Source organism: Prenolepis imparis, unplaced genomic scaffold (assembly GCF_030444845.1).
Source record: "Prenolepis imparis isolate NDT839.2.m4 unplaced genomic scaffold, iyPreImpa1.0 SCAF_2, whole genome shotgun sequence".
In the NCBI taxonomy this organism is placed as follows: Eukaryota; Metazoa; Arthropoda; class Insecta; order Hymenoptera; family Formicidae; genus Prenolepis; species Prenolepis imparis.
The window spans coordinates 13,618,450-13,644,598 of record NW_028141160.1 but is presented as its reverse complement, the minus strand read 5'-3'; the positions used below and the strand labels follow the sequence as shown (position 1 = coordinate 13,644,598).

General features: G+C 31.2%; 2 protein-coding genes across 3 annotated transcripts; one reads left to right on the top strand and one right to left on the bottom strand.

Moving 5' to 3' along the window:
• The first annotated feature begins 363 nt into the window (after positions 1–363).
• On the top strand, positions 364–6,099 carry LOC145947235 (armadillo repeat-containing protein 1). Its single transcript, XM_083057041.1, has 4 exons — positions 364–1,267; positions 1,397–1,732; positions 1,856–2,065; positions 2,448–6,099. Exons 1-4 carry the CDS (start codon positions 1,160–1,162, stop codon positions 2,613–2,615), a joined length of 822 nt encoding a protein of 273 aa, XP_082913167.1. The 5' UTR covers positions 364–1,159; the 3' UTR covers positions 2,616–6,099.
• Wnd (Mitogen-activated protein kinase kinase kinase 13 wallenda) lies at positions 3,742–26,145 on the bottom strand. 2 transcript variants are annotated; one of them, XM_083056958.1, is made up of 14 exons: positions 25,876–26,145; positions 25,064–25,467; positions 24,659–24,899; positions 18,111–18,280; positions 11,757–12,028; positions 10,615–10,801; positions 10,345–10,536; positions 9,373–9,799; positions 8,804–9,030; positions 8,262–8,589; positions 7,414–7,805; positions 6,922–7,098; positions 6,341–6,536; positions 3,742–6,020 (listed from the first exon to the last, which is right to left on the bottom strand). In XM_083056958.1, exons 4-14 carry the CDS (start codon positions 18,248–18,250, stop codon positions 5,901–5,903), a joined length of 2,658 nt encoding a protein of 885 aa, XP_082913084.1. In that variant the 5' UTR covers positions 18,251–18,280; positions 24,659–24,899; positions 25,064–25,467; positions 25,876–26,145; the 3' UTR covers positions 3,742–5,900. The 2 variants fall into 2 exon arrangements, with proteins under 2 accessions (XP_082913084.1, XP_082913089.1); XM_083056963.1 differs by lacking the exons at positions 18,111–18,280; positions 24,659–24,899; positions 25,064–25,467; positions 25,876–26,145 and adding an exon at positions 17,286–17,571.
• Between the last annotated feature and the right edge of the window lie 4 nt (positions 26,146–26,149).

Below are 26,149 nucleotides of genomic sequence, written 5' to 3'. Positions count from 1 at the left end.
CAATTCGGCCGCAGGTGATCTACCTCTTCTCATAATATGTTTTCCTGTTAACTCAGACGATTTTTCGGATATATTAAAAGACATTTATCGTTGTATAACCTCTTCGCGAAACATATTCCTCTATTAACTCGGACGATTTTTTGATCGTATTAAAAGACATTTATCGTTGCATAACCTCTTCGCGAAATATATTTCCCTATTAACTCAGACGATTTTTCGAGCATATTAAAAGACACATATATTAATTATCTCATCGTTAATTGCTTATCTCTTTTTGCCAAATATTATAAATCTATTAACTTATATAAATTATCGAAAATATTAAAAGACGCATATTACTGCACGTCAATTGCAAGTTTGCAATTAAATTATTAAATTATAAAATAGGAATTAAATATTCTCTCTGTACGAGTCTGTTTGGCTTTTGAGGCAGATGACAGATGATAGATGACAGATATCCATCTTGCTGCGATCAGCTGATGACGATCAGCTGAAAACGAGCGCACCTGTCGCATCATATCGATTCACCGCGTTGATTATCGTTAAAGGGAAAAGGGAATCGTCTTTAATGAAACGATTTTGCGTTTCTTTCACGCGAGTGTAAGGAAAATATAATTCCGCATTCGCGTTATCGCGCGCGCGCTTCGATATTGACGCGATTATCCCTAGCCACTTTGTTTACTATTGTAGCATGCTTCTCTTCTGAAGTCTACGTGTGCGTTAGTTTTCTCCATCCCCCTTCTCCCGGTGTCGATGAGAACGAACGATACCGTCGACTCGCCTGAAAGCAAAACGTGTCCCTCGTTCGATTTTGATCAAATGCCAAATGTGTGACATCCGAAGCGCCCTTTTATCGCTGCATTCGCGAATACGTTCTCGCATCGGACAGAGTTAGATCTCGCTGATTCTGTGTTCAGTAAGGTTAGAACGATCTCTTCAGGTTACACATCTGTGTGTACGACGTAATAACTTATATGCTGGAGAAAGCGGCGAGGTCCTCGTCTTGTCATTTTCCTCCTCGAAAATGATTCTCGACGAGAATTCGTTCTAGAATTCTGTTGGATATTCTCGCGAATTGTGTAGAAATTATATTGCGGTAAATTTAGTCGTACAGAAATCTCAAACGCGTTTAATGCCAACGTAACATTTCGAGTGAACGATGGACGGAGAGGATCCTGTAGACGTGGACCCGCGGGATCTGCAAGAGACCCTCCAGACATATAGGAAACTTGCAGATGATTTTGTGAACCATGACACAATTTTGAAGGTGAGTGAGTTCTCCAATTTTTGGTTCAAATTTCTGCAAACCATATATATATATATGTAAAATTTCTATCTATAATATATATAATATCTATAATTTCTCTCATTGTTAATAATTATTTATGTATTGCAGGATAAAACGGTCTTATCGTACATAGCGTACGTTTTAGAGATACCTGATGTAGATGTGGTTACTTTAGCCTTAGACATTCTGGAGATATTTGTCAAGAATGTAGACAATTATATACACATAACGTCCACCTTTGGTGTGCGTGAATCCTTAGAAGCAATTATAAACAAATACAGTCTGAGCGAACCAAAATTGGCCAATCGAGCACAATACATCAAAGATGACATAGAGCGCATGAAACCTCTTATATATAATTTACGCAGTCGTTGTAGGCGAGTTATAGAGCCTAAAAAGTTAAAGACTCATGTAATAGTTCTACATGTCCAAGGTCTATTACCAGTAAGTACTGATTTCCTGAGTTACAGCTTGCTAATATAATGTGTGAAAAAAATAAATATCAAAAAAGATATATATTGAATATAGTTATATATATTAAGTTATAATAATAACAAATAATTGTAGGAAACTCGATCTGAATTGGAAGGGATATTAATAAGAATCGAAGGTCTTGTGTCACTTGTTGTTGACGTAGAGCATCAGCGTGTAACTATGCGTACCTTGAATTTTGTCACTGCTAAACAAATTGCAGAAGCAATCGACAAAAATACAGACAATATGGAAGCGAGATTGGTGACAAGAAACAAATTTAATCAAGAGTTTCTTGTAAAGTTGGTAAGAATTATTGTAATGTATGTAATTTGTTTTCTCTTTATGACGGACACTCTTTTCTATTCTCTTTAATATAAATTTCATTCATTAAATCATAAATAACTCTAATGTGATTCAAAAGAACGAATAAGAGGCATGAGAATAGTATACTATTTTATGAAAAAAAATTACACAGTATAATATAGATATCTAAATTTAAAAAAGAGCCTCAAAATGCTCAAGGATGCAGAATGATCAAAGTATTTTTTAAGAAAATAAACTTTGATTTTATAACTATAAAACTATGAAATAACTTCATTGATAGATTCGAGATTTTAATTTAAAAAAATTATTCGCACATATATTATACGTACGTCTTTCAAATTATATACGAATAAACTTACAGATACAAACGGGCGATAGCGATAACGAAGAAATGCCCGACTATTTACCTGAAGAGGAAGAAGAAGATGATAGGGAAGGAGTTGTGTCGTTATTTACCGGTTTAAAACAAAGCGCTTCATCTCTATATAAATCTACCACTGAGTTTCTAAGTAATTCCTTTTATTGGTAAATTTTGTAATTGTAATAGAAATTGTTGTATAATTAGCGATTATTGTATTTATAATTTTATTTATTTGACATCTCGATCGTTTATCTGTCATTTTAAAAGAGGGCCAGGAACAATTCGTGCATATAGACAATATATATTATCCGAATATACATAGATATATATTAAGGAGAAATCCTAAATAATTTTTAGTAATAATCCTGACCAATGAATTATAAATCATTTGAGAATCTCATACTTTTCATCAAAACATTTATCCTTGATAACGATCAGAATCAATAACAAATTAATCGGTTTTTAGTGTTTATATATAAGCAAGCCTTTCTGACCTTCTGTACTGACAGAAATTAATGTGTAAAAACAAATTTCTAAGTCTTTACATCTATATTCGTAAAAGAGGGAAGTATATATACTCTTATGTTTGTGTATACAAAGTTAACCTTTTAATTTTTCATATTTTAAGTCATGCGTGTTCCATCTTGAATTTACTGATTAATTTAATATCAATAAAAATCAATGTATACATACATCATTATGTTGCACGATCAGAGAATGTTTATCAACTAATATATTAATATAAGCATGAAGCAAATTCCAATATGCACTATATGTACTAAAATTTAATTATTTAAGTAAACAAATCTCCTGCTCATATAAGAGTTCATTGTAGATGCTTGTAAGATATCAGATTAAATGTGGATATTAAATATATGTGACATGACATTCAAGTCGCAATAATACAGTTCTTGCAATCAGATAAAATAAGAGTTTTAATACTCGATTTTACAAATTGTTATCAATGTCAACTGTTTCTATTTACAAGTTGCTTCTATTTATGAAAATTGCGCTATTTACAAAATTAATAAATAACTTTTAACTAATCGTCGAAATTTGCGCTTATATCAATATAATTAATTTTTTTTTTTTAATAAAGTGATCATATGGAATCTTATAGAAAAGAAAACTGTTTAAAAAGCTATGTTTAAATATTCTTTCGAGAAGAATAGATTATATATATATCAAAACACTCTTTTAAATCTTCTGGTGAACTTTGCACAATTCATCGTAATATACTCTGTGTTGTATTCGTGAGACTTGTATAAAGAATGAAGTATATAGAGATGAAACGTCTTGTAAATCAACTTTATTTTATGTTATAACACAAATTTTGTGTACTGCTTCTATTATTATATAATAATAGAACTCGTCAGTTTTAGCTGCCACTGCACGAAAAGGAACAATTTATGCAACTACTCGCATAATGTATGAGATGTGGATACAATATGTATGATTGCTACAAAGTACATCTCTCTAATAATACGCCTTAGAAATTATTTCGTTTAAATGAGCACATCCAAATTTTTATTCTATCTTATTCTTAACACGCTACAAATTTCGGTGTAGTATTGTCTATATGTTTATTTACAGATGTAATATAATTGTCATTAAGGCAATTTGAGTTTCAAAGCAGGTACAATAGATGGATGCAAAACATCTTTTTTTTTTTCGATAACTGAGTAAACGCAACAGTTCATGGGTATGTGTATGTGAGAGATATAATTATAGCTTACAATAATTATTAGTACCGGTAATATATTCACGGAATGAGTATGAAGTTTTCGCGTGCAGTCTAGCGCTATTGTCGAGTTTCGTTTTGAAACTCGCGTAATCTGCACCACAAGTTTGACTATTTCGTGTACAATACAACTCACATCGTAAACTATAAATAAATGCTTAAAGGCTGAAATCAATAAGTACATAGTCGCTATAAATTTACTTATTTTTTGACTTTTGTTGGCTGTGAAGTAAAAAAGAAATTAAGTTCTTTACGTATGAGCGTATTTCTTAGGAGATACATACATTGACACAAAGTAATTCTCCTATTGTAAATGGAGTAGCTTTCCGGGAAGCAAACTTTATATTTTTGTATTTTTTCCTATTTATTTTTGTCTAACGTCTTTTGTACCCATAATATATTGCAAATATAAAAGATCGATACAGGTACAACAATATCTTTCGATACATGCTTCAAAACTAAATTGTGCATATTAATATTTTATATATAATATTTATTACACATATATATATAAAATATACATATATATAATATTATTTATTATATATAATATTATTAATACTCTAACTTTCATTAGACACTTGATTGCGGTCGATGCATGCAAATTGCCATAGGCACTTATGTCATAATAAAATTCGTTCATTTCATTATCGTTATGTTGTACATGTTATTCCATTTCGAGAGATTTATTTGATCTTCTCTTTCTCTCTTTTTCATTTTTTAATTTGCGTTTAAACTGCGCATATACATAATATCATTAGTCAGATGCTTTTATAATCATGAAAAGCATCTTACTACTTATAGCTGCCTTTCTATTTTGACATAGACATATATATAAGCAGGGAAATATATATAAATTTGAAGAGTTGTTGACTTTGCATGTATTTTCAATGTGTAAAAAATGTATTTCTATGCCAATTTGGGTGTATGCACAGTTTAAAAATAAATTTGTGACTTAAAAATGACGTATATACGCGTATATTTTATTCAAAAATAATTATTAAACTAGTGGATGCAAAATACTAGATACCATGAAGAAATAAATATACGATTCCTGAAATATGTATGTTGGACATTTATATATACTTAACATTCACTAATGAGTCTAGTGAATGACTGTCGAAACGTATATAATGTACGATGCATGTAGCGATTTCGAATGATATCAATGATATAATTATTTCATTTGTGAATAATCATCATCTTTCAAAGCAATATTTAGATTTGTTGGACGAAAATTACATTATAAATCTAGATTCATGATCTCATGCGGTATGCATATATGCTATAAAAAAATCCTATGTATACTCAAATAAACTTGAGCAATATTAATCTAATTTTTTACTAATTTATATATGTAATTGATTATACACATTGATGAAGAATGTTTTGAAGACTGTGCGGCTTTAATATTCAATTAAGATGTAAAATCTCGAATTCTCTCAATCTTTTACTATTGTTTTCCTAAATAATTTTTAGTATATATGTATATGGTACGTGATGCAATGTATGCGCTATGTATGTGTATCTCTATATATGTGTCATTATTTATGTGTGTATATAACACATACATATATGAATAGATAAATATCTACACTATTTAACATAAGTTACAGAATGAATAATTATCGAATTTTATTTAGGCAATAACTCTACCCTATCAATATAGCGCGTTCATATAAATCAAATATAAAAATTATACTACAGTACACTTATACTCGGCTTTCCATTTTCATAGTTCCAATCGCTGGTTGAGACGCGATTGTAACTTCACTGACTTCATCCGTTTCCGATTGACTCGATGTATCAGAAGCGTCGTCTATTTCCTTTCTCTAAATTTAAATAAGACATGGCGTTTTAATTTCATATATGTATCTTGTAAAAGAGAAATATATCACGTTATTTATCAAATTGGATTATTACTCGCAAAAAATCAAATAACTCAGAAATTAAATTTTTAAAAATAATGTAAAAAATGTGCTTAATATATGTTTAAATAATGTACGTGTAATATATGTACACGTAATATATTTGTTTGTAACAATGTATGATAATGTATATATCAATAAGTTTATATATTCTTACAGTTACTTTGCATTCTTTTTCACATTAAAATTCATATCATGTGAAAATAAAGATTTAATTTGCTTACTTTTTGGGAATGTACATTACGAAGGACCCTTTGAACATCTGGATTACTCTCTAAGGTGGAGGTTTGACTGGACGGAGGATGTGAATATTCAGAAGTATTCTCTTCATCGGAAGCTAATGCCCCCTGTATTCTCCCAGGTATTGTTGGCTTAGATCTTCGTAATCTGCAGCCAGGACCAATTGGCTTCCTTGCAATACTATTCAGTAAAATATTTATGACTTAATTATTTTTTGATAAAAGCAAACATTTCAATACACGTTAATAATGTTTTTAAGATAAATTTTATTTAAAGTTTAAACTATGCGCACATGTGTTCTGCGCAGAGTTTAAATTTCGATCTAAGTTTAAACTATTATTGAAAAATCGGCCCTTAGTGTAAGTCGTTTAATTTACTCTTCAAAAAGATTTTAAATTCGAAAAAAATTTAACTAACATTTATCCAGAAATCTTTAATAGAAATATTTTGTATGGTAATAGAACTTTTCTAAATTTTAAGATAGACAATTATATAATAGAATATAAAATAATTGTAGAAATATTATATTATATTCATTATTTAATTATATAATGAAATATATTACCTTCTTCGTCTCAAAGAATAATTGTAAGTATAGCTTGGATCCTCTCCCTCTTCATCTGACCAGCTTTCTTCACAAGCATCGTCTTCGCGATCATCTGTATTGTCTGAAGAAGTTCGTAGCTTAATGTCGGATTGCTCCGCGTAATGTCCAGGAAGTTTGCCCGAGTCTTCTTTATTTCTATTATAAAAATTGATTTAATGAATTATATTTATGTTAAAATTAATTCTTCAGTGATGCAATCTTATGCATCACTTAGTTTCAAAAATTACTATATATATATTGAAAGAAAATAGAATAGTGTACAAATTAATAAAATTACTTGTACATTGTATAAATAAAATTATAATAAAAACGAATATATTTCTCAATATGATAAACAATGAAAAATATAAAATAATAATATATATGTATTTTGTTATATACATATAACAAATATATATTATAAAAATTATTAAAAATAAATTATATATCTTAGATATTATTATACAATACCTATGAGAGATTATATCATCGCCGTTTCCATTATCAATAATGAGACGATTCGCAATAATAATCTCACTGACTTTTCTACCGAGAGTCTCAAGATTGTCGTCGTCGCTATAATCTTTCAAACGTTCGTTTCCATTAGCGTTATTTTCATTCGAGGGTTCGGGACTGGAGCATGAACTAATCATCATTGGATAATGCGTTTCTGGCAAAATTGGATTCCCATTTATACATTCCGTTGCTTGTTTATTCAACGAGTGTTTTCTGACAGCTTCCAAAGAGGATTTTTCTGGCGAGGAAGATGTTATATTCGCCAACGGGGGATGATCCATTTCACTGATATCCATGATGTCCGTTTGTGTGTGACTATCAATGAATCTTCCAGATACCTCTAGACTCTACAAATAAAAAGCATAAGGTTATATTTTATCATATATATAATATAGATTATTGCTGATTACATAGGGTAATTAATTAATACATAGAATATTTCTTGCATTTTTTTTCCTTTTTCTTTCTTTCTTTCCTTTTTTTTTTTTTTTTAAGAAAAAGGAAAAGGGACGAATAAATTAATTTTTTATAAGAGATAATATCAATTAATTCATTGTAGAATTAGAAGTTTTGTCAAATATTCAAACAATCGAATATAACAAATTTAAAAAAAGTATAGTTTTTTTATCAAAGAATTGGTTTTCAACTGATTCAAAGAATTAACTGTAAATTCTACGTATATTTCTTGAAAGTATAACTGTATAAGACATTGAAAGATTTAACACAAATATAGATCTAAATAATTCTTAATATGTTTTATTGATTTATTATTTATCATAAATTAATATTAGTTAAATCCTCACTTTTCTTTCACGATAAGGACTCGATCTAGGACTGGAACTCACACCACAACCTGAGCCAACTCTACGATGTCTGTATTTACGCTGTTTGAAACTATTGTTCGATGCCAAAACAGTTTCTGGTTGATTGGATTCGTTCAGTTGCGTGTACATGAGGGCTTTGACGGGGCTCTGCGGCGAATCCGTAGGCGATGGCGGAGTAGTGGGCGTTGAGGAAGTGGAGAACTGCACTGTGCCATTCCGTTTGCGATACAGCCTCTCCTGAGCCTTCAATAAAGGACGGACAAGACGTTTCTTGTATTGTTTGTATCCTGTTGATTGCTGTTCTCTCCTGAGACAAATCAGATATTTATTTCCATATATATGCATGTTCGGATGCATCTCAATAACTGCTCCAAATATAGAACGCAGTTTTGCAAAACGGTACAACGTTGTTTGTTACTAAAGAAATGTATAATTTATAACATAATACATATATTTATTTTATATATATATATATATATAATATCTCTTTTAATTTAATTATAATATAATATTTTTCTTACTTTATTACATCTCGTTCGCGTAACTCCAATTGCAGTAGAATAGAATTCAGTTCCAGATATAAATTGTTAGTGCGTTCAAGTTTACGTTCGTAATGTTCTCTGACATCTTGAGCTTGCCGTAATTCATTCTTCCTTCGTATAATTAGGTCATTTTCGAAACGTGGACTGGTATTAGTGAATAGCGGCATATGTTCCATGTGTTCCTGTATCTCCTTTTTCCAAGATCGCTGTAACAAAAAAAATGTCGTCTCTCTATGTATTTTGATTAATGAATGCAAAGAGAATACTAGTCATCCATTAAAAACTTTTCGCTAAGAAAGTTTATTGCAAAATCTAATTGTTAGATGTTGTAAACGATAATTAAAGGAACCAGAAATTTTTCAACAAAATATACTATACAAAATTATTTCTTTTTTTTTTCTTCTTGAAAGATGTCCGATTTGTTTAACAGATACTTTAAATGGCAATGAATTTATTATCATCTACTCAAGCACTTTAGAATCTAGATTTCTGAAAATTTGTTTTACATTAATGTCGCATAAGAAAACTAAACAGAACAACAATAATACCTGTGCCTTAAAATAATCTTCAGGTTCCAAGGACAATACATCGACGGCTGCAATGTTGAGATGCATCTCGATAAGTTTGAAAGAGGGCCTATTACGCGGTTTGGTCGCCCAGCACTGCTTGACCAGTAGTCCAAAACCCTCTGGACAACTAGTGGGAATTGGCAAGTGAAGAGAATTGCTGCCCACTCCCCACATAACGGCGGAGGAATCCACGTCCTTGTAAGGTATCTCGCCGCTCAGCAATTCCCATAACACAACGCCATACGACCATATATCCACTTTCTCCGAGCACGGATCGTTTCTGATTACTTCCGGTGCCATCCACGCCACAGTACCGACAAAAGTCATTTTCGTGCTAACTTCATTCCATTGTCTACTCGTGCCGAAATCACTAATCTTCAGTACTTCGTCTTGTCCTATTAGAACGCTATGGACATCATAATTCTCTCATTATTTCATAGCAATTATAATAGATTTTAGATGTATTTTATCTACAACACTTAATTTTATATCGTCAATTTCTTTTAATTAAATTCATATAGGTCTCATATAGGTCTCATATATACACATTATACACATTTATCCCGAATCATCGTTAATGAATTGTTTAGCCAAAGTCGATTTTTTCTTAATAAAAATATCGAGAAAAATCAATATTTTCTGATAATTGCTGATTCCTAACATCAAATATCTTTGTAACTAATCTTAAAATTATATCGAAGAATTATATAATTAGAATAGAAGAATTAATTTATAATTTTATGAAAGCTTGTTAATATTTATTAATAAGTTAATAGTTAATATTTATTTTATATTGCTTATAATACGAAAAATATCGATCAATCTTCTCCAAATTCAAAAAATGCTTAGTAGATCTAGAATTCAATAGATCTAAAAGTAGTCTGTTTTTTTTTTTTTTTTTTTTCATAAATTTGAAAAATGTTATTCACACACATTTTGTTATTTACTTACTTTGGGCTTTTGAGATCTCTATGTATGATTTTATGAGCATGAAGATATGCCATTCCTGCAGCAATTTCTTTTGACCATGACACCAATCTAACAGGAGGAACCGGTTCTCCAGTTCTCAGAAAGTCATACAATGGTCCAAATGGACAAAACTCCATTATTATGCAATAGGAAGGAGGTTTTGTGCAGACTCCTCTGTAAACATTAAACAATAAGTATTTTATAATGTAATTTATGCCATAATAGTAGGCAAGAATAAAAAGTAGGCCTTACTTGAATTGTACAATATTCGGATGATTGAGCTTTTTTAAATGGCGTATATCAGTCTCTTTCGGTTCCTTCACCTTTTTTACAGCTACGATTTCCCTATTTAATTTTCCTTTAAATACTGCACCTTGAGCTCCGGATGCTACCCATTTCATTTCGCTGATGTCTCCGAAAGGTATCTCCCAATCATCCGCTAAAATACAATTCATGTTAATCACTTACCAAAAAAAGCAACATATAACAATTTCAAAGTTACTATTTTTCAGATTTAAAGCAAAAATGATGAATCAAAAATGGACAAAAAAGCTCGTATAATGCAAAGCAAATAATCAAATAAAAGACCAACTTACGAGCAAAAGAATAAAGTTGTAATGTCAAAATTAGTTTATTATATAGAACTTAAATTCCTAACATAAACAATGATATAAAGTGTAAATAGAAACGATGTTGCTCAAATTGTGAAATCTTCCAACGCATTGTAAGGCCAGCGTATGTTAAAAATCAAAAATGGACAAAAAGGCTCGTATAATGCAAAGCAAATAATCAAATAAAAGGCCAACTTACGAGCTTTATTCTTTTGCTCGTAAGTTGGCCTTTTATTTGATTATTTGCTTTGCATTATACGAGCCTTTTTGTCCATTTTTGATTTTTAACATACGCTGGCCTTACAATGCGTTGGAAGATTTCACAATTTGAGCAACATCGTTTCTATTTACACTTTATATCATTGTTTATGTTAGGAATTTAAGTTCTATATAATAAACTAATTTTGACATTACAACTTTATTCTTTTGCTCGTAAGTTGGCCTTTTATTTGAAAAATGATGAATTATATTTATAACTTTATATCATAACTAGATTCTATTTTAAATATGAAGAATATCTGAAATTGATTATGCAGATTATAGATTTAATTTATTTTTGCTTCTCAAACACATCTCTTGAAACAATTGTACAGATTATTATGACAATTATAACGATATGTTGTATTTTTGACAATTTGTCAATTCTTATTGCATATAAAATATAAAATCTTATATTAAATATATATAAATTGTTTTAAAAGACTACAATTAAAAAAAAAAGAGAAAAATAATAGATAAATAAAGCTACTATAAATCATATGAAAACTTATACATATAACTTACTTGCAAGATTTTTAATTTTTTCGTTAATAGCTGCCTTCGATAGCATGGTCCAAACGGGACGCATGCATCCCAGTATGCCTTCGACCCAATTCGATCGTTGAGAGTCGATGCTTTCCGTTTCGGGAGCGCATTTTGTCGCTGTACCGCTAGAACTACTCCCCGAGTTAGGATTGCTATTTGGTAATTGAACGTCTCGCAATTCGGTGATTAGTCGTTCGGGACTTGCCGCGATTTCACTCAATTGAGCCAGCTCTTCTTGGATGCATAACATGCTGAAAATTTATAAATATTAAATTCTTATCTTTTAGTGTAAATTATAGTCGTAGATAGTTCATTATATATATATATCCATTATATATATATACAAATGTTTATAAATTTCAATAATTATTTAATTTCTATAATAAATAATTTTAAACAGAAAATATATTTGTTAAAATCTCATATATAATATTATTATTTCCTTTTTCTATTATATTTAATATTTTGTTTTTTATTTCTTTTTTAATATTTCTTTAAATGGGACAGTTTTTAAACTATGCAGCAATGCGCAAAGGAATAAAATCTCATATTCTTGCTTTATTGATATATTTTTCACATTATATAGACGAAAAATTAATCAATTTTAAAGCACGAGAGACTTATCTCAATATAAAATACATAGAATTAGCACTAAAGAAAAACGAATTGATCGCACGTAATTTTATCTTTGTGCAGTCCGATGAACGATAAGAAATGACGTACATATCGTACGTCACGCCAGATATCAAGCGACGAATAGTCTGGTGTGTATTTAGTATTATTTTGTATACGATTATATTAATTGCGCAAATATTATTATTCATAGTTAATTAAAATCACAGAATTCTGAATTATTTTCAACATAAAATATAAATGTCAATATCAACATAACAGAATTACATAAATTGCACGATATCAATAACATTTTTTTTGTATTAAAAATATTGAAATTCCAACATCCTTCGCACGTTAATTATCACTTGATAAACTATAATCTGATTATCGATAACAAGTGGAACAGACTTCTAATTTACTCTGAAGAGTAATGGAAATAAGATCTCTGATACTATTTTGTACATTTTTTATAATTTTCAAAACAAATACTATTACAAATTTTTTATATTATTTTAATACTATTAAAACATTAAAAAATATATATATTGTCATTATTCTTTTCGTTATTGATTATCCCTAAATAGTCTGCGCCCCGTTTCTCTATTCTCCAAAAATTACTTTACTCTGTTCAAAGAACGCATGAAGATAATAACGATAATAGTTACATTCACACACAAATATTTTTCAGAGTTACACGTGGCGTGAAGAGGTGCGTTTGTGTCAATGACTTTTCACGGCTAACACAATAGGTGGTCAACATACTTCCTCTCTGTGAATACGAACGCATCTGATAAGCAAGAGCAACCTTTTATTATTCCTGATAGAATATCAATATTTACATATTTATGGAGCAAAGTATACAAATTTTATGGCTCTAATTAATTATTGTTTTCCCTTATTATCAAAACATTAATGAAGTTTTTGAGTTTTAAAATAAAGACACTTTACGAAAAAGATCTCTATAAATTTTTTAGCTTTCGCAAATTTTAGATCAAATTAGATAGGATTCTGTGCCCAATAGTTTTGTCATGTTGTTAATTACATTTGATTAGAGATCTTCTGTTCCTATGAATATGTATATATATTAAAAAATCGCGATAATAAATTTTCTCGAAAATTTTTCTTACGAGAAAATCGACGCCAGATTTGTTGAAAAAGTTTTCGAGATTAAAATCGACGCTCATTAGATTTTTATGTACTTGAACATCAATATTGTATTCATATTGCAAAGAAATACATACTGTAATTTCGATTAATCCGATGCAACTTTTTAAACTCATTATGAAGATTCATATTACCGGTTTTGATAACATCATATCGCGTTATCAAATGTTTCATTTGTTATGCGATCGTAGCAAACCTTTGAAACGGAATGTAACAATGTGTGACGTGCAACGCGAATATCGATTGTGCTCTTTATGTGCAACTGTGTGTGTGTATGTGTGTGTGTTGCATTTCCCAAGTACATATTCCTAAATTTAACTAATAGTGCCATGCTCTACTATGTTTCTTTAACATCTCACGAACAGACTTAGTCAAATTCGGAGAAAATCAAATTTACTGAATACAAGTCAGTATATTTCTATATATAATAAAAAATATATATAGTATAAAAAATCTATGTAAACAAACTTATTGGAATATTACATTTATGTCATAATGTACAAATATAATAAAAAAGAAAATTTCTTTATCTTATATCTTCGACTTATAAATATAACTTTCTTTATTTTATCTTCTATTTTATCTTTCTTTTTTGATAATCTCGTATAGAAAGTTAATTTAAATTTCATCTAGCTTTCAAGATAATGTATTCCTTATATTATACGTGATGCAAAATCTAAAAGAAAAAATAGAAATTCCGCGCGCGAAAGGAATTGCATAAACAAGTCAGAATGTTGTGTTTGAATTAGCTATCGACTGTTAATCTTATTAATAAATAATCGATACAAAGTTACGACGCTATATAGCAAAAGAATTGCCTAGGAACGCGACAATTTTATCCGATTTCATATATAAAGTCATAGCCAACACACATTCGGTAGCAGAAATAGAAAAAGTGAGTTGTAAAAAAATATCTAAGAAGTACCGATATATCGCTTGTATTTTCACGCCGACGTTATCACGCCACGTGCTCAATCGATGACAGTCGACAATTTACTATGTATACTATGTCATGTCGTTGGAATGCTAGTATTTTTGAAACGTTGATATTATTTCTCCTGAAATTCCGGTGATCAAGATATAATTTTAATTCAAATTTCAACCCTTTAGGAAAGAACACGCACACATTAATAGAAGCAAACAAATTAAGTAAAAAAAATCGAAAAGAAAAAATTGTTCAACAAAGAATTATTTATCTCAATAATGTGTATCATATTACAGAACATATCTTTGAATAAATGTATTAAAATAAATGGTTAAAAATTAAAAGTTTAATTTCCTAATAAATTTTCTTAATAAAAATAAATCACTCCTGTCCTGCCCATGCAAGAGTAAATTTGTACAAGGATATATCGGTACATAAAAGAGAGATACATCCATTTAAGGGAGTGAAAGTGGCCTTGAAGTCACGAGCGGCAGTGCCCTTGGCAAAGGATTGCGCCGGTTTTAAGATAAAACGATTGTTTTCATACAGTCCTCCCCTAGTCTCTTTTCTTATCGTCTCCATTCGCAGGCATGCAAGAAACCGAGTGTTAACATACATACTGCATAGCGAACGCGAGTCAAGTAAACGCACTGTAGGTATGTGCATACACGTTTACCGTGGCCTTCGTATCAGCTGTCTGCTGGCGTCACTCAATGAGAGCCGTGCTTGTCGCCGTAAACATTACAATACAGCGTATTGGACGCGCGATTTCGTCTCGCTGTTACATATAAATTTCTATACGTATATCTACAGAGTTTTATAAAATATATTTGACCTATTTATTTTTCTCAATTTTAATTAAAGATGAGGTATTGCACTTTCTAGACACATTTTTCAATGATATTATGGTCATCATTATGTTATATAATTTGTTTTAATTTTATACTTTATATATGTGTGCGTATTTTATATTGCTACGAATATATTAATTTATTTTTATTTTATTAATTAAGCATGTCACATAATGTTATCGATACGAAAATCCAAGCTCTTTCCTTTCCTCGATATTTTTTCATTAATTCTTGTCTATAATAAAAGTACAATGTTTTAAATATCAATGACATGAACAATTTTTTTTTATAAAAAAACAGGAAATAGAGAAGCGTTTTTATTTGTTTAGTTAAGATTGAAAAAAAGAAAAATTTTACTTGAATATAATTATATACAAATATGTTGAAGAGTTTTGATTTTTTGTAAGCAATGCAAATGTGTGATTATAATTTACAGTATAGGCTATATTTAATAGTAAAAAATCACCATAGTCAAAATTTGCATATTTGTATTTAATACACATTTAAAGTGTAAATGCAAGAAGCTGCGCGAAATGTAACTGTATATATCAATCAATCATATTTATATGGTAAGGGCGATTAAAACGAGCAATACATAATTAATTACAATATTATTATGATTTTAGATTTAAAACGATACACAGTCTTAATTTAGAAATATAATAAGTCAACGATACACAGTTTTAATTTAGATATAAACGTTTCGAACTATACTAAGTCTTCTTCAGTAAATTTCAACTTTTTGGAGTGAGTGCCCTGTGACCTTTCATGCACTACTAATTCTTTGTTAGATGGTAATTCCACTGCCAAGAATGATTTTCCAATTTTCTCACTATTATTTATTGGCCTGACACGCACGAAAACCTAAGGTTTAACCTTATTTAAACCTTAGGTTTTCGTGCGTGTCAGGCCAATAAATAATAGTGAGAAAATTGGAAAATCATTCTTGGCAGTGGAATTACCATCTAATAAAGAATTAGTAGTGCATGAAAGGTCACAGGGCACTCACTCCAAAAAGTTGAAATTTACTGAAGAAGACTTAGTATAGTTCGAAACGTTTATATCTAAATTAAAACTGTGTATCGTTGACTTATTATATTTCTAAATTAAGACTGTGTATCGTTTTATATCTAAAATCATAATAATATTGTAATTAATTATGTATTGCTCGTTTTAATCGGCCTTACCATATGAATATGATTGGTTTATAGACACTCGAGCGTTGATAATTTAATATATTTTTTGTATATATCAATGTTTGAAACTCGTACACTATATTTATTATATTAAAATTTTACTTCTAATTAAAGAACACTACATTTCCTTGCTTCTAAACATTAACCAGTTAAATTGCGACATTACACTTGACTCTTGATATATCAAGAGGCGAGATTTATATTTTTAACACACTTTTTAATTATAGCATGTGTGTGTATATATAATTGTTGTTTACGAGCAACGATGCATCTATATAGCGAGCTCAAGATTCTACGAAAAACAAAAAGTTATACTACATTTAAGATTCACGCAGCGTGATATATTAAATGTTTAATCAAATAAGATATCTGTAATTGAAGATATCTTAAAAAATTGAGATATTTTTTATAGATATCTGGTTTTTGGTAACACAATAAAGTATAATCAATGAGAAAAGAGCTTCGATTTCAAAGTTTCGCGTCTTTCAATTTCAGGACAAATCGCAAAGTCACTAGACGCACGCGAGAAATTTTTTTTATAACGTGATGTTATCTTCTCGAGTCGCGAAATCTGTAAACGTAAATAAGGAACAGTTAGGTTCGGAATCGCGGCATCGCGGACCATCGAGACGACCGATAACAAATCGGAAACATCGGGCGTGAGAAGATAGAGTGAAAACGGAGCCGCGTCGCTGTTGACGGTGTTATCGTTATCGAAAGCGCGTTCCCTAGCTTGTCCCGGGGAATTCGCTCTCACCTCTTCGCCGTAGCACTGGTTACATCGCTGGATATCACCGCGACGGCGGCGACATCGCCGCCGGCGGCGTCGTCGTCGTTCTGCACCGCTGGCTTCTTGAGGAAGAACCGCGCGAGCACCATCACGTCGCGTATAGCATATGGACGTATAACGAGAGCGCACTAACAGTATCCGGCAACGCGAACCAAGACGAATAATGTCGTCGTTGTCGTCGTATAGTCGCACCACCGATCACTGAACGCTTCGAAGACGAGAGAGTTCGAGGCGACGCACCACGCATAAAGCGTATTTCTCATTTACTGGTGTGCGTGGAGACTAGTGGAGATTGCGGGGAGGACCAAGAGAGACTATCTTTATCCCTCTCGCTTTCTCTCTCTCTCTCTCTCTCTCTGCTACATTCCTTCCTTATCTCTCGTTCGACCTATCTGCTCCGATATATGTATACTGACTATATGTCGTGACGCGTTGACAGCGCTCGTCAGTACGCGACGTAATGCGCGAGCACAGACAACGCGCGCTATTTCGAATTTATAAATATATAATACAAAGGATCGCAGAATATATAATCAAGCCTAATACTCGATTGTGGTATGTAAATCGATAATAATTTAAGTTAATGAAGAAATATTATATCTCTATAAAGATATATGTATATAAGATATATAAATATTGCTTTCCCTTTTTCAAGGAGGCTTGCAACGTTGTATATTCTATACATATTTTGATCAACTGATATTTTTCTTGTAAAACAACATTTTTTTAGAGTAATATATTAAAAAGATATTACGATCTTATTTGAAAATTGATAAAGACTGAAATTTGTACCTATTAGTAAATATGTGAGTCTCCGGATGAGGAGATGATAGAATCACTCCGCTCACGTCCGCGGACATTCCTGTTTCCTCAGTTTCCAGATTATACATTTCGGATTGTGCCAGGATCTCTGTTTCGGCAGGAGTGCGCATTCTCGCCTACATGCCAGATTATTGCCAGATCTGAAATAAAGATACATTTCATTATTTCAAATTGTTAATATTAACGGATTAATTATTTGCGTTAATCGCTTACACATAAAAATGGAGAAAACATGGCCTAATCATAAGTATTCGCTTCTTTCCTCAATGCTATTTTATCTTTAGAAAATATTAAAAATATAAAAGTATAAGGAAAAATGTTAATGGTTAGAAAAATATCAAACAAAAATAACTAAAATGAAGATAAGAAACTTTGTTGCGATTACCAGAAAAAGATAACTTTACTTGTATCGGATAATTTTTGTCTAAATTATTATTCTAAACATAAAACGTTTTACTTCAAACATTGGAATGTAAAATACTATATTATATATAAATTCCATTCTCTCAATATTAACAATCACTATTCAAAAGTGCAAAATCTCTTGTTATTTCAAAATTTAATCTGATTTTTACAAAATTTTTGCATATATTATGTATAAATTAAAATGATTTAAAAAATTTAGTTTTATTTTGATGCTGTCAATTATTTCATTCAACACTATGCATTCAGGTATGCTAAAAATTTATCCTCCTGCAACATGGCCACGTGTGGTTGGCCTGTTACCACGCTGGAGTGGGCTCAAACGAAAAGAGAGGAGTAAGAAATCACCTTTGGCATAATATTTATCGAGATGGAGAGGCAACCGGGTTCAATGGAATGCCGATCTAGTAAAAGGAGCGGATCTCTTGCGGATATCTTTGCCTGTTCGCATACCGAATTTTTTTCAGATTCTTTGGACTTTGAGCCTATTTGACCCTATTATTTACGCAATTTTTCTCTGACAATTAAGATAACCGTCTTCGAAACAATGAAAAGTTATACGAACTAAAGCGCAAACAAAAGATAAATGCAAATAAAAACGTTCACGTATACATATACAATCACGTATTAAATAAACAATAAGTTTAGTAAGTAGTTTTCTCAAAGTAAAACTCAGACAAAAGATTCGAGCGATATGCATTACAATTTGTGTTTTCGAAGCGAGTTCGAAGAAACCGATAATCAAATTGTTTGATCGATTTTCATTATCCAAAGATTCGATTGTTCGAAAGGTTCAGATATTGTGGAAAATTCAAACAAAAATAATATTCGATGCGAATAAGACTACCTTTTGTTTGTTTTTAAATTATAAATCAAGCTGTAAAAATTTATGTACTTTTTGCAAATTTAAAAGATAACCGGATAATAAATGAGGGGTAATAAATAAGAATTCGCTTCATATACACCCCTTACATGAAGGGCGAAGGAAACCAGGAATTTCTCCATGAATGAGTCACTTGTAGGTGTGCCTTCGTTTAATATTGCGCACCTGGATCGAAGTCTTATCGAGTTCCAGGTTACTTGAACCCGGCAAACTCTGAAATATATCGTCATCAAATTTTAGTATGCATTAAACACAATAATATAACACAAATATTTTGGATGTCATCTCTAAAAAATATGGGAAATTTTATTTCTAAATTATTTTAATTCTTAATAAATTACTTGATCGTTATATTATTTGTCCAATTTTTAATATTTATTACAAACAGAGCCATGTATTTTGGTTCTGTGATAATTAAATATCAAATTTTATCAGTAATTTATATTAACGTAGCTGGATTCTAAAATGAGCAATATATAATTTTTTATATGAAATATTTAATAAAAATTTCATGATGCTTTTAGAATGAATAAGAGAAATTGCGAAAAAACAGTCTGTTCAGAGAGACTGATGCAGTTCGATTATATTTTAAAGAGTTGCCAACAATTCTATACGAGAGATATGGATTTTAACGAAAGGGATATATACTCTCAACGTTCTAATTCTATGCACCCCGTAAAATTGCGACTTCGATCAGATATAACGTACATGCGGCCATCTGACAGAAATAGCAACGAACACTGACATCGCATATGTCAGTTCGTTACACATATGACTTATCTTATATATAATATTGTATCATACTTTCTAAAAAAAATATAGGGGATGTTAATTTATTTTCTCTATTAAAAGAGAGAGAGAAAGAAAGAAAGGTTAGAGAGGAAGAGAGACAGAGACAGACATCTTACGATAATTTTTATCGCTCTTATGTAATAATGCTAATATAATAGTATATACAAAGGAAATTAATATACTACATATATAGATATAGATATATTTCTATACAAAAGAACAAATAACTTGAAAATGATGTATAAAATTTTTCTCTCTCTCTATCTTTTCCTTTCTGATACATTATTTCGTAGAAACTATTAAAATTTATATATACGTATATACATAAATTTTAATAGTTCCTACGAAATAATGCATCAGGAAGGAAAAGATAGAAAAAATATAATATATTATTTATATTTATATATTTATATTATATTAAAAATAAAGCTAAAAAATTCATCTCGATATATTTATAATAGTTTATAATGTTTATTCATCGCTATTCAATTTTAATCTCTGTTTTATGTTTTTTAAAAAGTTTTCTCTCTCTCTCTCTTTCTAGAGCTCTTATATAGAACTCTAAGGGCCAATTTCACCAACGTCGGTTAACTTTAACCTCCGGTTAAATGATATCTTTGTCTCTTTTTAAGAACACATCTGAAAAGAGACAAAGATGTGGTTTAACCGAAGGTTAAAGTTAATCGACGTTGGTGAAATTGGCTCTAAATCTCTTAAAATTTGACAAAGAATGAAACTCTTCTGAATACTGTGTGAATCTACTATTTCAATTTATTTTGTGAATCAATTTATTTCATTTAATCAAATATAAGATCAAAACTAATTGTTTAAACTTTAAACTTAAGAACTGTAGAACTATTGCAAATAAAGCTAGAATTTTTTAATAGTTTAGAAATTTTCACAAAATAATATGTCAGATTTGTACGCGAGACTAATTTGAGAATCACTGGCTATATCTACCTGCTTAAGAGATTAGAATTTGGTGAACAAAAGAATTTAGAAGAGCTTGTTGTAACAGATGTGTCCCTTGAAAGTTTGTTTAAATTTCACAGACGTAAATAACGAAAGCTTATTCTTGATATAATTTTAAGTATGTCAAAAAATGAACACTAATGTTAAATACAACTTAAAATTTAATTAGAAAGATTCTAATTGAAAAATATATAAATAGAAGTATAAATAAAAAATTTGAAACACGCGATGATAGCTTTCTTGTTTGACAGGTTTTCTAAACCTATTCTTTAAACTAGCAAAAAAATCTTTTAAAAAAAGATAATGCTATGTTTGCAATTCCTCATATAAGATGCAGATGTAAATAAGAAATACTTCTTTATCAAGTCTTATATAGATCTTCAAATTAGCTTCCTTATCTCTATCTTAATCTATCGCATAAATATTATTATTTTCTATAGATAACACGATGAGAACGAGTTGAGAAACACTATGTCCGAAATAGCGTGCGTGCAGGTTGATCCGCGCACACAATGGCAAGCATATCTTTTCTTTTAGGACGGGTGCGGTCCCTTAAGTACAAAAGTGAAAGTGGAAAAATAGAAATGCATTTTCTGTCGTTATATAGATGCGTGCATTTTACTCAAACAATGTTCATTTTAAGAATTTATGCATCATTATTCAACAATGCGAATTATTTACCAATTTATAACCACGATTTCATCGAGGAAACAAATTTAGCACTTTGCTATGTCAATTACAGCTCGACTATTGACAATTTTCTTTTATACATAGAATCTGATCTTGATTAAAAAATGTATATATTTATTTTTATATAATGACACTCGATATTATCATACGCAATATACTAGAACCACCAATTAAAAAAATTTATCTTTTTTACATTTATACAACAACGTTCTTAACTCACTGTCAAATAAGAATGTTACAAAGAAAACTCTGCTCTAATATTTTATATAAAGAACGGTTATTGTAAATTGAATTTTTCAGCTTCTTTCGGAAATATTATACAGATTTTCTGCAGCTCTGATAAAAGAAAAATCATTTAAAAGTAATTTGAAATTAAATGTTAAATTAACAGCTATTTAAGGCTCCTGGCTCCTTGCCGACCATGTCGAAATCGTGACGTCAGAGGCGAGAAAACACACGCTAAAATCTCTTAGATGCCATTTCGAAATAAAAAAATATTTCGATGAAACAGCACTTCAGATGGCTTTAGCACATTCTTAAAAAACCCCGAAAACTATCCTTTCCCCTTTATAATCAATCAACAGCTGTAAAATGTAATATTATGAAGCCCAGTCCGTCTGGTCTTTGCACATGCGCAGTCATTCCGCATGTCAAAGTCTGATATTTCGATCATTTTACAGACGTTGATTGATTATAAAGGGAAAAGGATAGTTTCGGGGGTTTTTAAGAGTGTGCTAAAGCCATCTGAAGTGCTGTTTAATCGAAATATCTTTTCATTAAAAAATGGCATCTAAGAATTTTCAGCGTGTGCTTTTTCGCCTCTGACGTCAATCCAATATGGCCGCGGTGAGCCTTATGAGCACCCAGGAGCCTTAATAAGAACATGTATAAAAAAATAGAGCGAATATATCGAATGAATGATCCTAATTATGAATTTTAATTACATTGTATATTCGCGCGCGCGATTAAATATACTTTGCATCTGTGTGAATAAAAATAGGAATAAATTAAAAAAAAAAATATATATATATACATGCAAACATATTCAAAGATTGTATCTTTAGTGCTTTTCTCGTGTGTAATATCGATCGCACGAAACTGTATGAATGAAACCGTGTTTCGGAGTCACGTAAACAAATATATGAATCGCGAAACTCAATCTTTAAAGGATAGTTTGCGTACACTTTTGCTGCGCATCCTGGCATTGAAATCACCACTCGATAATGGCTAGTGATCGCAATGCTGTCTGATAGCAAAGGTGATATTCCGCGATTCGCCTATAATGAATCAATCTATTTTCGAGAAATAGCCTTACAAACATTATATTTATTTATACATTTATTTTTATGAATGGCAACTAAAATTTCTCAAAATTTTAATAAGACTTTCAATATATATTTATATCTACTCTATCATTTTAGATTTTTAATATATATTTATATCTAATCTATCATAGTTATATATGCAAAAAATCACGATGATAGAATACCTTTGTGTTTGTAATATTAGTATTTAAATTCATTAAGTACTATTCTTTTATATAATTTCCAAAATAAAAATTAAAAATTATATAATATATAAAAAAAATCGATGTAATGTGTATAAGAGAAAATTTGTATGCCATTGATAATTTTAACAAAAGTCTTCGAAATTTTATTATGCTTAAATTTCATAATATATCTCTATCCCTCATTATGAAAGATTATATTTATAGTTAATCACTGATATTAAATTCGACTTGAATTATGAGCAAAGAAACAAAGTATATAATTAGAAATAATTAAGGACACAAAGATCAAAATATAAATGTAATAATAATATGATAAATATAAAAATTTATAAAATTATATCAATTACAAATTATAATAAAAATCTAATTTTTTGGAAAAAATGCGAATAGAATAGTTTTATTGTCACTTTAATTTAATGTATTCTTTTCTACATCATAATGAGATGGGTTACTCTAGTTGTACTTTGCACTATCAGTAAATCGATTGCACGCACTAGAACGCATCGGTGCGCACCAAATATCGTCAGCATACAAATTGTCATAAAAGCGTTAACAATACAGCATAAAAAAGGATCGTTAATGCGAAACGTTTGGCACGTTACATCGTATTTTTTAGTAAAGAATGTGGTTGACGTTTCAGAATAAGTTAAGACACTTTCATGATATTATGCCCTTTGACCTTTGATACTTTAATCAATGTAAAACGTCCCTCTCCTTTACTATCAAATATATAAAATTTAATCTGAATAATTAATTTTCAAAATTATATGTATGCAAAGCATATTTTCTTGAAAAGTCAAATATATATATACCGACGCTATAACTTGACTTTTCCTTTGTTTCCTTCCTCATTTTCCGCTTCGAGGTCTAAACATACCTATATCCTACATCCCGGCGTCTATATCATCTACGTCATCTTAAATGCGGCGAGTGCAAAAAATTGCAGCCAGAAAATAAGCGGTCCTTCGCGAGTCGAGGCGAAACGATCGAGGCGAGCTTTCACTTTTCTCGGATTCGACTTGCACAAGCAAGCGGCGAGCGTACGCTGATTCCGTCCATTGCCGCCGTAAGCGACGAAAGAACCACGGATCGTGAAAATTTCCCCTCTCGCGAGAAATAGGGGATGAGCGATACGCTTCTCATTTCCTCCTCTGCGAAACGAGGATGAACGAAAAGAGACGCGCGCGCGCGCGTCTCTTATCGATCGGAACAACGCGCTGCCACCCTCTCGACTCTCTCAACACTCACCTGCAGCCGAACGCTGCTCTCCATCGTTGTGACAACGGGATCGAGTGCTCGCGAGATCGTCGCCGCCGTCGTCGTCGTCGTCGCCATTCACGCTTTCCTTTTGAATCGTTGATTTATTATTCAGCGTTGCGTGTCGTCGCGACGCTACATCTGTCCTGCCAGTAGCTCGTAGCGATCACAATCCGAGAAGACGGTCTTCCTCTTCGTAGCCGCGCCGGACGTCGTCGCCACAGACACGAATCTAGAAGGCACGTAATACATATTACACCCGCCTCGAGCCGAGCACAACGAACGCCCGCCCGCTCGTAATAACGTGCGTGCGTTATTCGCGCTTAATTGAGTCTCCGCTTTCCGGATTTATTTCGCTCGCGCAGCGACAAACAACCCCGCAATGATAATACGCACCCCGACGCACGACGCGTTCGACGGACACTGGACAAAATGGCGCGCGTCGTTGTCCTATGACTCCGACGCCAGAGAGCGCCCGGTCGTCCGAACCCGAACGTGGGGGAGGAGGTCGGCTGCCTGCGCGGTGCGCGGTACAAAACCGCGGAGGGGAATCAGCCGACGACGTCACGATGCTCGTGAAGCGCGGAGAACGAACAGGTTTCTACGCCAAAACCACGCCTCTTCGGTATTCAAGTCGCGTCGATGATGACCGCGGAGAGGAACCTCTATCGCTGCGATCTAGTCCGGAAGCGAGAGATGTTTCTTCGAAAATAATTTCATGCAGAATGCCATCTTCATATCCTTCTTCTTAACAATATCATTTTTATATTTTTTTCCTCGCATTATAAATCTTGTCAAACCTAAAGAAAATTAAATTCAAATTACAATTGTGAAATATATATTACAGAAAAAAATATATAAAAAGGAGAATCGAGAAATTCAATTTTTAAATATTTTCTTTTTTAAACTGCTGTTTATAAAGCAAAATATGATAATAAATGGAAAGTAAGATATAATCTTAAAATATATATTATAATTGTAAAGCAAGAATATTATTTTAAAATTATTTGTATATATGAATATTTTTGTATGTTTATTTAAGATAATTGGAAAATTATAAATGTTTTATCCTCATATTTATTATAAAAAGATGTCTGTAATCGCAATAAATTTAATTTGTATTTTGATTTTGTTATGATATAATGCAATAAAAAAAAAGAAACTCGATATTGAGAGAATTTTGCCGAATATATAAATATAATACATACCAAAGAGAGAAAAATAATACGCGGGATATTTCGGGATACGAGATTGAGTCCTGGAATCTGCTCATTCGCCGCCGAGATTCCGTCCGTTCGATCATTCCTTGGATTATTTCCGAATGGCGTGGGGAAGGGGGGTGAAAGAGACGGTTCCTGGAAACGTTCCCCTCTCTTCCAAGAAGCGAGATAATCTTCTTTTTTATTTTTGCGTCTACTGCGACGCGTACACATTGCGCAGAAGTATTTGACAATATGTATTATATATATACATACAACATAT

Excerpts from the sequence above, each read along its gene's own strand:
- LOC145947235 (XM_083057041.1), top strand. The coding sequence starts at position 1,160 with ATGGACGGAGAGGATCCTGTAGACGTGGACCCGCGGGATCTGCAAGAG. Across the intron at positions 1,268-1,396 it reads ACCATGACACAATTTTGAAG|GATAAAACGGTCTTATCGTA; the intron begins GTGAGTGAGTTC and ends TATGTATTGCAG. Across the intron at positions 2,066-2,447 it reads AAGAGTTTCTTGTAAAGTTG|ATACAAACGGGCGATAGCGA; the intron begins GTAAGAATTATT and ends ATAAACTTACAG.
- Wnd (XM_083056958.1), bottom strand. The coding sequence starts at position 18,250 with ATGCGCACTCCTGCCGAAACAGAGATCCTGGCACAATCCGAAATGTAT. Across the intron at positions 9,800-10,344 it reads AGAGATCTCAAAAGCCCAAA|CGTTCTAATAGGACAAGACG; the intron begins GTAAGTAAATAA and ends TGATGTCCATAG. Across the intron at positions 7,806-8,261 it reads GTCCTTATCGTGAAAGAAAA|AGTCTAGAGGTATCTGGAAG; the intron begins GTGAGGATTTAA and ends TTTTATTTGTAG.